Source organism: Convolutriloba macropyga, chromosome 9 (genome assembly GCF_964194025.1).
Source record: "Convolutriloba macropyga chromosome 9, txConMacr16.3, whole genome shotgun sequence".
In the NCBI taxonomy this organism is placed as follows: domain Eukaryota; kingdom Metazoa; phylum Xenacoelomorpha; order Acoela; family Convolutidae; genus Convolutriloba; species Convolutriloba macropyga.
In genome coordinates this window covers 2,871,107-2,884,416 of record NC_134476.1, presented here as the reverse complement: position 1 = coordinate 2,884,416, position 13,310 = coordinate 2,871,107, and the positions used below count along the sequence as shown (strand labels likewise).

Sequence of the window (13,310 nt, the reverse complement as noted above, 5' to 3'; positions counted from 1 at the left end):
GCGGAAAAAGGTGAAAAGAGGACACACAGGAATTGAATTCATTCAAGAGGTATGTAGATGACATTGTGTGCACCGTCAAGGAGAACCCTCTAGATTACCTTGAGTATGCAAATTCTCTCCACAAGAACTTACAATTCACTCTTGAGACACCAAATGGTAGTGTAGACCTGGCCTTTCTAGATTTAAACATGAACATAAACGAAGATAGGAAAATTAGCTGTTATTGATATCAAAAATCCACCGATACCGGCATAATCTTAAATTTCCGTAGCTGTGCACCGTTACAACATAAGAAAAATGTGATTCAAGTTACTGTGCATAGGATTTTCAATGCGACCAGTGACTGGGAATGCTTTGATGTAGCTCTCAAGAAAAATCGAAAGATCTGGACTGAAAATCAATATCAAACTGAGTGGTCCTCCAGTATTGTTAACGAAAAGTTGGATAAAACAGTAACGAGGGAAAAGGTCACAGCAAAATCCTCCCCCCCCCCCAAAAAAAAATGAAGAAAATCTCAAAATTTAAAAGTTTTAAAAATAAGGAGCCTAAATTGAGGTTTTTTGTGCAATACAGAGGAAATATTACTCAAAATTTTGAAAAGAAACTGAAAAAAATTATGTGTCATTCATATCAATTTCACAACAAGAAGGCTAAGAACTTGCTTGCCCACCCTGAAATCATCTTATGATAAGAATCCTAAATCCCATGTCGTATATAAAGGTAAATGTAATGGATGCAGTCCCATCTATGTTGGCCAAACCAGCCGTTATGTTACCACTAGAATCTCGGAGCATCAAAAGAAGGATTTCCCAGTGGGACAATACGTCGTTGAATGTTGTGATACCGCGCATTATATTGAATGGGGCATTCTTGATACAAGTCGCGGGATTGAAAAACTAATGACAATAGAAGCGATCTACATCAAAATGCTGAAACCGCAATCAAAAACACACGATGACTACCGGGGGCGGGAATTAACATTGGAGTATTAGTTCAAATGCAAAAAATTTGATTTTTGAAATTCAAAAATTATTCTGGTACATGTTAATTCGATACTTTGTCAACCCCAACAAGTAAAAAATAAAAACAGATAGATAGGAATGGAAGTAAAATTCCTTTTCAGGAAAAGAAAGCAGTATACCCGGGATTTTCAAAAACTCCGGCATAAAAATTCAATTTAGTGTAATAAGTGTAAACAAAATGTTGTAAATGTGATTTTAACTGTAAATTTTTTCAAAAATTCGATGTTATTTTGGCCCATTTCTTAGAATTAGAGTCAAAGACAAGTATATATTCTTTGTAAATGATTTCATTTAATTTTTAATCTTAACGATGAACGTAATGTTCGAAAAGTTCGTTTTTAAATCAATATAAGTTTTAATTGACATTTACTTCTCTACAGCTAGATAATCAGCTCCTATGTTTACGAGAGGGGGAAATTGTCTGTACAGGATGAATTTTGTTCAGCTTCTTTACAAATTTATTAGAAATCTTGCCTCTATTGTAATACAAATTGTTGTTTCTCAGTATTTTTCTTGTTTTACGGCTACACCCGCGTTATATCTTTTTCTTTGTTCTTTCTTTCGCAACTGGTTAATTGTATCCTTGACAATATTCCCTACCCAATGCCTAGGATATTGATTACGTTCCCAAATTTCATTTTGTTAATGCTTCATGGAACGCTTCCCATTTGCTGATGGCTTATGTTGAAGGGGTGCACAGCTACGATAGTTCGATATTGTTCCTGTATTTGATGGTTTTTGATACCATGTGCAAAAAAATTGTCCCCACCGGTTGTACGTTAACCTAAAACATCAATTTCGGCTTTGATTGAAAATACACATTCAATTTAGAAAATACACATTCAATACACATCTCAACTACTCTCTCTTTGATTTGTTTGTTTTCTAATACTGTTTGTCTTTTTTACATTTTTCTTAGTGGATATTTGTGTATAATTTTATCATTTTTTGAGAGATTTGAACAATACAAAATGCCTTATGAAGATGTAGTGCTGAGAGGGCCCCGGACCAGCCAATGTTCACCCAGTTTTGGGGAGGGGCGTTTCTTGATTTAGCTTTTGACTAGAATGATTCTTACGCTTTAGACGTAGTCATGTCTTCTGTTGTCAACACTAAAGGTGACATTAATGATGGAACTTCTAGTTCAGGCGCACTAGCTGTGGAAGACAAAGCCTTCCATGGAGGGCAAGACTGGATGACTACGGAAAATTTGATCGCAGATTTTAGCGTCACAACAGGCATCATGGGTCCTTGCGAAGAAGCACTTTCGTTTCTTGATGGAAATTTGCACAAAATCCATCACTATCCGGCTCTGGACCAAGAGCCTTACAGAAGCGAGCTGAAAAGTTGGCTTGGTTTGCCGGTGAGTTTTAGCATTTTTACAAATACTTCGAGGTTTGGATCTTTTCCGTTTGTGCTCCCCCAGCTTAGGGATGCACATTATTTGCACCCCCCCCCCCCCCCCCAAACGCAAGTCCCGTATTTTTACATATTGGTTTATTATGTGATAACACGTGCTCTGTAACTGGGGGTGCATAGTTCAGGGGGAGTTTTTGAGGTTGTGATGTGAAATTTATATCAGTCCGCTCGATGTTCAAACTGCGAGAGGGCCAAATTATATTGCAGAAATACTCTTTTCTGAATTATGACAAGAAAGTCATTTTCTCCATTAAATAAAGTTTGCATCAAATCGGAAATTTCTTAGGCTCAGCAGTTAATATGATTGCATTTTGTGTAACAGCACGAGTATGTTCTGATGGGCAACGGCTCTAGTGAATTGATTGATCTTATCATTCGATTGGCACCCAGGGGTAACTACGCAGTGGGCCCAAATGAAGTCCAATACAAGGAATATGAAAACTCTTGTCATCGATACGACCGAGTGTTGGCTGAGAAACCCATGGAAGCATCTCTGCACGTGTTTGTGAATCCTACAAACCCTACGGGAGAGTATTTGAGCGTGGAGAAAACCAAGAGCTACATCGAAGAAACTTGTCGCGATGGAAGGTATCAGTTCAGTTTGAATCTGTGCTAACTAATAATTTGGTTAGAAGCTATTATTTTTTTTGTCGCGCGTCTTATGTTAAGTTTTTTCCTGACCAGTTTTAATCGAGAATTTTCTAATGGTCTGTACTAACATCTAAGAAGCCCCGCAGTAAAGTTCCCCCTACCTCAATTGCCGCAGAATTCAATAGAGCCGATAGCCGCCAGTTTAAGAAAAAAATGTTCGGAATTAGATGGTTCTGTTCTTTTATATTAATTAACATCTGAAGAGGCTAGTGTTCTACTTTTCTTCATTGTTTTTCACTTATTTATCCAAAACATTCGTTCTTATCTACTGTTATGTAGCATTATTGTTCACAATTTACTGACTACGTTTTCAGAATTGACAGTCTTGGTTATATTTGCAGTTACGTTGTGATAGACGAGTCTATGCTGCCCTGGTTTGGACCCAGATGGAGAGAGGCCTCAGTCTACTATCAGTTTGAATGGATCAACCAGATGTTGACCGAGAAGGGCATTCACATTGTGGTCATTCACAGCTGGACCAAGATATTCTGCTGCACTGGACTCAGAATTGGATCTATCATTCTCCCTTGCAAGTAGGAAACGAACATCTGGGCTTAAACAGGGTTTCTTAATAGGAAGTTTGGGCGAGTAAGAGTACATAGCAAGTTTTTAAGGTAACAGTGGACACGGAATTCATATTGAATATCGAAAGTGTCAAGGTTTTTTTTTAAACTGGCGGTTTGTTTTTGCGTTTCACAAAATTTACTGATATTCGACTGTTTAATTGCTCACAGATAAAATATCAATTATCTTAAACTTGTCTGTCTCTTTTCAATTCGAACTGCTTAAGTGGCCGTTTTGTTCTAGAATGTTCTGTTGCTGTCTTTAGCTATTTGAATATTGGGTTATCAATTCTCCGTTGCCTAATTGTTGACTTATTAAGCTTATTAAATTGCTGCTTAATGAGTACCGTTTCTGTTTGCGAACTGAGCGACGAATCGGATAGGAGCTGGGTAGCTCTCGAATTTACAAGGGTTTTCGGTGATCTGATAAATGATCGGAACTAAGTAATAATTTAAAACTAATTCAGCTAAGATCAAATCACGATAGAAGATGAACAACTCAACTGTCAATGATTGTTTTGTGGATCCGTATTTCCATTATTATTATTATTCGCAGTTTGCACTGTTGGCTTTATTTGTTCATTTTTAAATTCTAAGTTATTAATTTTATTGGTAATCAACTGAGTTATAGGCCCTTAGGTTTCCTAACATATTAATAATGTTTGGTTAAACGTAATGGCTAATGATAAAGCGGATTAAGGCCGAGAAAGCACATAAATGAAAACGGCAGTGTTTTTGTGGAAAAGACTACATAGTTGTATGTTTGTTTTTAGTTACAGATGGTGCCCGAACAATAGAAAAAAAAGCATATTTTATTGGTCGTCTTTGACTTTGGTCAGCGTTTGATTTTGGTGTAGCTAATGAAGAACTTTGAAATGGAGTAAATATTTTTCAGTAAAGCCTCAGAAGGCGTATTGGAGCTTGCTAAGTTTGAAACCTAATCTGCCTAGTTTGAAACGCATTCTGAAGTAATTTTATACCCCTTATTCATTATTTCCAGTCTATTCCACACATCAGAGATCGGTGTGCCTTCGAAAACAGAATTGAAGCGACTGAAAATTTTCCAAAAGCATGAAAATGGATTTCGACTAAAAAACGATAACGTTGAAAGGCTGCGCGAATGTAGATTTCTACCTGTCAGTTTTTCCAGGAGTACGCAGATTTACTGCTCTTCAACTAAATGTTGCATAGCGATTTTGATTTAGTTTTTTATGCGTTTCAAAATGCAAAAAAGAGATTCCTTGCAAATTCAATTTTTAAGAGATATAAAAAATCTCGTTCCTCTAGAAGTTAGGTTTCAGCGGCTTCATGTCAATTATTGTTTTAATGCTGAAGACACTTTTTTGTTACCAACGCTGCGATAAATAATGTGGCTCTTGATTTGATCTTACGGCTCTACAAAAGTGGTTCAGGTTTAACTCTGAAACTGAGTATATGTTTATATGTAAAAAGATTAGTTTAAACTGCAATATTGAACTTCAGCTGATGCCAAGTTTTGTATTAACGTTACTTTGCTGGGCTTCAACTTGGATGTCAGAATTTTGTGTACAAAACAAATTAATTCTGTGTCGTAGATGCTATTATTTCCTGCGGAAAATATTTCCTCTGAGATACAGTTGATAGAAAGTCGTTGATCGAGTTATTTCGAGTAATGGTCCTCTCGCGCCTGGATTACTGCAACTCGCTGTATTATGGACCACCTGTGGATTATATTCAGAAATTACAGCATATACTAAACTTGGCATGTTTCACTTTAAGACTCACCTGGTGCAGCAACAGTAATTTATATCAAAATGCTTCATTGGCTACCCATGAAACCACATGTCATCTACAAAATTTTACAACTTGGTCAACGCTTGAATAAACAAGGAAAGTTCCCGTATATCTTAAGAGCAGTGGTTTTCGGAATGATAAGGTGACTAGATGCCAATATGCGTACAATTTTTTGGTTCCTAATGTAAGACCGGCTCTCGAACCTCTGTGCGATTTTCAATTGATACCAGATTTTCTCAATTACATCATCAGAGTTGCGTTAAATATACTGATAATATCTGTGTTTCAACGAAGCTCACGGCAAAGATTGCAAGCGTGTTGGTCTTTTTTATGTGATTTTTTCGCTTGACCATTCTGGCGTTTTTCTAGAATATTCTTTGACTTCTCAATTGAGTTTTTCACGCTTTCGTTCTTCATTATTCAGTGATCTCTATTGCTCTCACTCCGAAGTAAAGCTTGTTGCTAACATGAAATCGGTTGCAGGTTAACAACGAGGGACTGATAGCCGAGTAGGCATTGCTGTAGTTTAGGGATCGGGAGGTCAATTGTTCGAATCTCGGCGTGGTCAAAGGTTTTTCCACCCGCCTATCGTTCGAGAGCAATTCTTCCAACATAAGTCGGTTTACGTTTTAACCAAATCAAGGCATGTAAATTCGGTTTATGCACATACCAAAAATTATCAAATTCGAAGTTACTTTCTTTTGGTTTGTGAATACGTACTCCGGGTATTTTAATTGGTTAGCCATTTAACCGCTTAAATAGGAAGTTATTTAAATATTAATAAATTAATTCTGTTGTAGGGATGACTTCGACTTGATGAAGAAGTATATGATCCCGTGGAATGTGAATGTACTAGCGGGCGACTACCTCTCCGTATGTATGCGAAACAAGGAGTACCTTCAGCAGACATGGGAGACCACAAGTAACCTGAGGAAAATTCAGAAGGAACAGCTGGAAAAAGAGTTCCCTGATTGGGATATCAAGGGGGAGGCATTCCTGAGTTGGATGTGGATCGACACTAAGTCTGAACAGGTAAGTCACACTGCTCCTTTGAATATATTAGATGGTTAATTTCTCTCAAAGAAACTTTCTAGTAATTCTATCAGTGTTGGTCTATTTATTACTGATTTTTTTCGCAAGATCGAATTTTCAACTGACCCTTTCCTTTCTTGTGAGAATTTTTGAGGCGTGACTTGATTTTTTGGTTAATTTGTTTTAGGCCATTTTTCTGTGGTATCTATATAGAAGTCTAGAATTCAATGGCACCTATTTTTCAGCTAGCTGTCAGCTGCTTTTTTGCTTTTGCTGTAAGTTTGAGTAATTGATTAATAGCCGCCGTCAGCCTCTCAAACGGCTATTATTTAGGCGCTCTCCTTTTTTACAATTTAAAGAAGTATTGGCGCGCTGTCTTTTTTTAAGATCTGTTCACACATTTTCATGATTTTTGAAGTGAAATTGGAGTAGTAATTTTGGACACGCAGAAACAGAAAGTGGAGCGAAAAAACGAGTGGTTTTTCGGCGTGAAATTTTTTCACTTTAATTTTAAAGTAGAGCGAGAAAATTGTGTTTGAGCAAAAATTCGCTTTCTCGTTAGTGGTTTTTTGTTTTTTGTTCACATGTGGCAATTTAACTTTGATTTTCTGTTTCTCCGATTTTCTGTTTTTCTCAGTTCACTCATAGTCCGATATGGGTCTAATTTTTTGTTTAGTCAATGAAATTTCTTTGAATTGTTCGTCAGGACTTGTCCTGCCTATGTTTTTTTTAATTCGCTTTACCTTTTGAACACGTTTTTTTGTTTTACATAAGTCACGATTTTCAAGTTTGTTTTCGGACTTACTTCAATCACTGGTTCAACTGATTGGATTTTAAATTCTTTCAAGCATTGAATTACGTAATTTAGTGAATACGGTCAATGTCAAAAGAGCAAAATCAAAAGAACTGGGATAAACCGATAAAGCCCGATCATTAGGTCTTTTTGAATTAGGTTATCAAAGTTCATTAGTGCGCTTGCTAGCTGATATTAGTATTAATCTTAATAGCCTTCAGTTTAGAAGCTGAAGTAAGTATAGGTTTAGAATCTAACTGAAACTACACACTGAATTAGAACAATTTTTGAAACTTTCTTCTTTTTTTCTCTTTTTCTGTATCAATCCCGATGTGCGTCTAGCGCGTCAACGGCGGCTATTTTCCGGCAAGCTGCCGATTATGCTTATCTCAAGGGCCATTGTTTAGGCGCTCTCCTTTTTACTATTGAGCTGCTGGGAAGGCATTGATTCAAGATTTAAATGTCGAGTTTTAGAGCCCAAGTTTGTGCAATTTTACGTTTTGTCGAGTTTTTGATTCGATAAGTTGTGAATTTGCGCTTGTCAAAGTTTATAAATCCTCAAAATTATTATCATGTTCCAACTTTATCGATCTTTTTGAGCCATTCAATTTTTATGCTTGAAATTATTTACTGGGTGGGCTCTGGTGAAAGTAAAATTGTTCTGAAGTTAGTAATATGGCGAATTGTAGAATTATGTCATTGAAGTTTCCAATTGTTTTCAATTTTTGTTGTTAATTTCTGAAATGATCAATATTTACGGACAAAAAAACGTTTTTAACGTCTTTCTGATGGGTTACTGGACAGATTCAAAAATGGTTTTTAATATTCCATTATTTTTGGTATGAAGAGTTTTTAATAGCCGCCCTCATCTTCTCAGCCGGCTATTATAGCGCTCCTATTTTTTACAATTCAAAGAATTTGAATTGTATTGGGGCGCTGTCTTTTTTTTATTAAGATCTGTTCACACATTTTCATGATTTTTGAAGTCAAATTGGAGTGGTGATTTTGGTCACGCCGAAACAGGAAATGGAGCGAAAAAGCGAGTGGTTTTGCGGGCTGAAATTTTTTCGCTCTAATTTTAAGGTAGAGTGAGAAAACGGTGTTTGTACAAAAATTAGCTTTCTCGCTTGTGGTTTTTTTGTTCACATGCGGCAATTTCACTTTGATTTTTACTGTTTTTTTGATTTTTTTGGTTCGGATTTTTTCTAAATGGGTTTTCCAATCCATTCATAGTTCATTCTAGGCCTAGCTTTTTGTATGAACCAAAATTCCATTTCTCGCTAATGATTTTTTTTCTTGACATGCGACATTTTGACATTGATTTTCTGGTTTTTTTTTTTAAATTTTTTTATCTGATTTTTTTAAAAATGGTTTTTCCATTTCGCTCATAGTCCTTTTTAGGTCTAGATGTTTGTTTAGTCAATGAAAATTCTTTGAATTGTTTGTCAGGACTTGTCCTGCTATGTTTTTTTTACTTCGTCGAATAAAAAAAATGTTTCGCTTTACCTCATTTTGCCGCTTTTTTAACATTTTGCGTGAAATATTTTTGACTTCTCTAGGCTAGTTTCTCTCTTCTCTCATTCTGCTAAAATTGATTTTGAACATCAGTTGCTCAGCAAAGCAATTCAAAATGAACAGAGTCAGTATAAAAAATTGAAGTCAGAAGTAAAAACGGGATAAACCCATAAAGCCCAATTTTAGATGCCCGCTATTTGAACGTCGTTCCTATAAGTCTTAGTTACCACCTCTAATGGTTATTGGTGTTGATAGTAGCCCCTGTAGCCTCTCTCTAAGAAACAGAAGTATGTTCAACTTCGAAATGCCATCAAAATAAATCGGACTTAAAAAATATTTTTGTACAAAAATCTTTTTTTTTCAATATATTCTATTCGTTCAATCCCAATCATGCTTATTGGAATCAACGGCGGCTATTTTCCGGCAATCTGCCGGGTATGTTTGTCTTTTTTTATGCGATTTTTTGTCTGACCCAAGTATGCTGTTCAAAGAAAGTGTTTTGGAGACTTATACTTACGGTGTAAAGGGGGTTCTTCGAGGTTTACCCCCCCACCACCACCATCAGCCCTCTCACTGCGCACCAATCTCCACCCCTGCAAACTGTTCAGTAAGGGCCTCTGCAACCAAAGACCCCCTCCCATCGTCCCCACCCTCACTGTAGACTTTACGAGGATAGTGTTGGAACCAATTTAAGATTTTTTGTGCATTTTTGTAAGTTCTTGGTTGCTTCGGTGACCTTATAAGAATTCAATTTTTTAATCGGTTGCTAGTTATAAACGGTGGTCAAGCTGCCTGTGTTGCATATATTCGAAGTGTGCCGTGCACATTCAGTCGACGACAAATAAGATGTTGGGTAGTTAACCCAAATCCTCCGTCTTACTTCATGCGTTTTTATCCATGCGTTATGCTTCAATCACTGTTTTTAGCATTTGAAAGCGAAGTAGGTTTCGATTGTGTTGTAGTTCTTGTTTACGTCGTTTGATGCGATGCAGCATAGCGAACAACCTTAATTTTTCTGTCGCTCTGTTTCTCACAAGATGTTATTTTATGTTTTGTTGCGTCTTTAATTGCTCTCGAACGAATTTTGTCTTTTCGATGCAAATTTTGTGCTTGTCTTTTTTTCTCTCTGAGCTTTTTTCTCACCTGTTTTTGACTTTTGAATTGACTTTATTGCCGCTTGATTTCTTGGGTTTTGCGCCTTTCAACTTGCAACATTTTACTGCTGATGGTAAATGAAAATTTCGCAGAAATTGAGCATCCTCTCGTCGTTTGAGATCCATTCTGTTTACGTTTGTAGGTTTGCTTTTAGGTATCTGAGTTGGTATGTTTTTAGGTATCTGAGTTCGTATGGTTTTAGGTACCTGTTGACGAAATTTGCCAGATGTTCTTTTTAATAGCCTCCGTCAGCCTCTCAGTGGCTATTCTTTATAAGCTCTCCTTTTTTCATCGTTTTACCTTTCGATCACGTTTGATTTTTGGCCTACCTCTGACTGTTTCATCTGAATTGATTTTAAATAATTTCACTCATTTGATTAAGCAATGAAGTGAATACGATGAAGGTCAAAAGAGCAAAACTAAAAGAAACGGACAAAGCCCGGTCATTAAGTCATGGTACATAATTTTATCAAAGTTCATTGGAACGATTGATATCTGGCATTAATATCAAGCCTAACAGTTTAAAAGCTGAATTTGGTATTTGAGAATTAAGAAACTGAATTTAATAGAAGCTGAGTTTGACACTGATGAAAAAATCTTCCAATTTCTTTCTCTTTTTAATAGCCACCGTCAGCCTCTCAACGGTTATTATTTAAGGAGCTCTATTTTTTTTAATTCGTTTCATCTTTTAATCATGTTTAACATAAGTCACGCTTTTCGCGCTTGACTTCGGACTTACTTCACTCACTGTTTCAACTGAATGGATTTTAAATTCTTTAAGTATTGAATTACGTAATGTGAATACGGTCAAAGTCAAAAAAGCAAAATAAAAAAACGGGATAAACATTATAAGCCAGGTCATTGTCATAATGCATTAGGTTATCAAAGTTTATTAAAGCTATTGGTAGCTGGTGTTAGTATTATGCTTAATATCCTTCAGTTTAGAAGCTTAATTGAGTGTAATTTTAGAATCTACTCAATTATGCAGAATTTACACACCAAATATGAACACTTTGGCACTTAAGATTCTGTCATTTTCTATCTCCTATTTTCTTTTTCTGTTTCAATCCCAATGTGCGTCAAGCGGGTCAACGGAGGCTATTTTCGGCAAATTGCCCACTACTTTTCTTTCAAACAAAGGTTGCAGCAATTATGTAAGCCCTCTGGGGTTTTAATGCGACTTTTCTCTGGACCGATTTTTCCTCTGACCCATTTGATTTTGTCCTCAAAAACGGGATAAATAGGTAACGCCCGGAGGGCATGAAGTTCTCGTAAAACCTTACGCTTTATCTATGGCTACGATTCCAGTTCACGAAAACTTTTTTGAGGAGACAATTTCATGGTATAAGGGGGCGATTCTTAATCTTAATAGTTTAACCTCACCCCACCTCCTCCACTCATCCTCAATTCACCCTCCAACTGGCGGTTTGGACCCCCCCCCCTCTCGTCCAGCCCTCCCAACCCTAAATCACACCATCGCTTGGGAGGCTACTTCCCAGCAGTTTGTCGGCTTTGTGTAAAATTTCGATAAGATTGATATAATGTTGCTACTTGCACGACTTTTTGGTTTTATATGGTAAAACATTTACGGGAGAGGCGAGAAACAAGTCCATATTGCGTATTACAACTTCAAAGTTTCATCTGAAAAAAATCATCGAGTTTTTACTGCTATATTCGTAAAAATTCTTTTTGTTTGTGACAGGTAGCTGAGAAAGCAGTGACAGTTGCGAAAGCATGGGGTTGTCCAATCAGGTGGGGGAAGAAGGGGTACAACAGACCCACCCACATCAGACTGGCTGTGAGGAAACCAGAGCTGTTCCAAGTCCTATTCTCAGCATTCAAACAGGAACTCAAGTCACAGTAGTTATCAACAGAACCAGAGGAAAAGAAAGAAAAACTATCGATAGTTTTTTACTTGCTGTCAATGTTGTTGCTGCTTGACTTTCTAATCCGTGATATGTGCACACGCAATAAGACAAGTGACTGGGTTGAATGTAGCAGAATGAGAGGCTTCTAATTCCCCCCTTCATCATTCAGCCCAGCAAACTTTTCAACCAAAACCCTCTCCCTCAACCCTGCACATAATAATTTTGAATGTTACTGGTACCAAATATGTATAGAACCAAAATCGGGGAGAAATGACAGAGGGGTGATTTAATGGAGGTGGAATAATAGAGGGATGAAATAGGCGGACACCAATTCAGAGGTAGTTTACTATGACCAAAGAATGTCAGAAGTCGACAGAATTTTGAACCTGGTCATTTTCCTTGTCTTCATCTTTTCTGCGCATTTTTCCTTTGATGCTATTTATCAATCGTAATGGACAACGTATCGTTTGCATTTTGAAAACTTCATCAGAGGGAAACGCTGCATTCGTTTTAATACGGGATATTAAGATAATTCTTTAAATAGGTTGGAATGGTTTTGGCCACGGTAATTTGTAATGAGAATGCTTCGGTAATTTTGGCGGTTAATTTTGGTCAAATTTTTAGAAAAATTTTACAAAAAAGGATTTAAGCTTGTTTTTCAAACCCTTTCGGTCATTATAGACTGCAATGGTTGTGTGTAAATTTGGCCAAAATTTGCTCATCGATATTTTGATGCAGTTCATATTTCGAGTTCGTATCAAGTCAAGAATTTTATTCGATTCCAACTATTGTAGTTCTCCAAAATTTGTAACAGATGCATTTAATAATTTCAACTTTGCATCTTGTTTTAGAATTTCTTTTATTAATGCAATCAGATTGAAGCTGCTAAAATTTGTAATAAAAGTGATGAATTTATCAACAAATATTATGTGAAAGTTATGCAACCAAGTGTCTATGTTTATGCCTGACAAGCAATAATTGTCATCAGTTTAGATGTTATACCTGGGATAAAATTCGGGTTTCAAATATTGTAAAAATTCATTTTCAATATTATATTTTTAATTATTTGAGCCAGAAATGAAAGAAAATGAATGCCTGGTAAATTTTAATCCCTGGCAATTCTTAATGCTTTTGATTTTACCCATGGTGTAATGTTTTACCCTGTAATAAATTCTTCTCAAAGTGTTTTCCAACTAGAATGTTATTAAAATTGACAAAGAATAGGTGTGTGTAAACTAATCGCAGTTTTCTATCATGCTCTACCAATCAAAACTAACAGGCGTACATATATAAAAATCATGATAGTTTACATCTGTTCTTTCTACGACGTACAAAAGTTCAAATTGACAAAATGGCATAGAATGATGAAACGATGAAGCATATGACTTCGCGTTTGAAAAATAAATGCATTCTTCTTTTCAAAAAAGTTAAAAACATGGTTGATTGAATACATGTAGAGGTATTTTGGTACAGAATCGACTTGCAATAAAGTTTTTGAGAGGCATTCGTTTTTTCCATG

At 36.3% G+C, this 13,310-nt stretch overlaps 1 protein-coding gene across 1 annotated transcript; it reads left to right on the top strand.

Annotated features, from left to right (window-relative positions):
* The first annotated feature begins 2,083 nt into the window (after positions 1–2,083).
* Positions 2,084–12,976, top strand: LOC142345561 (histidinol-phosphate aminotransferase-like). Its single transcript, XM_075397657.1, has 5 exons — positions 2,084–2,385; positions 2,764–3,029; positions 3,434–3,625; positions 6,229–6,460; positions 11,626–12,976. Exons 1-5 carry the CDS (start codon positions 2,116–2,118, stop codon positions 11,785–11,787), a joined length of 1,122 nt encoding a protein of 373 aa, XP_075253772.1. The 5' UTR covers positions 2,084–2,115; the 3' UTR covers positions 11,788–12,976.
* Positions 12,977–13,310: the final 334 nt, after the last annotated feature.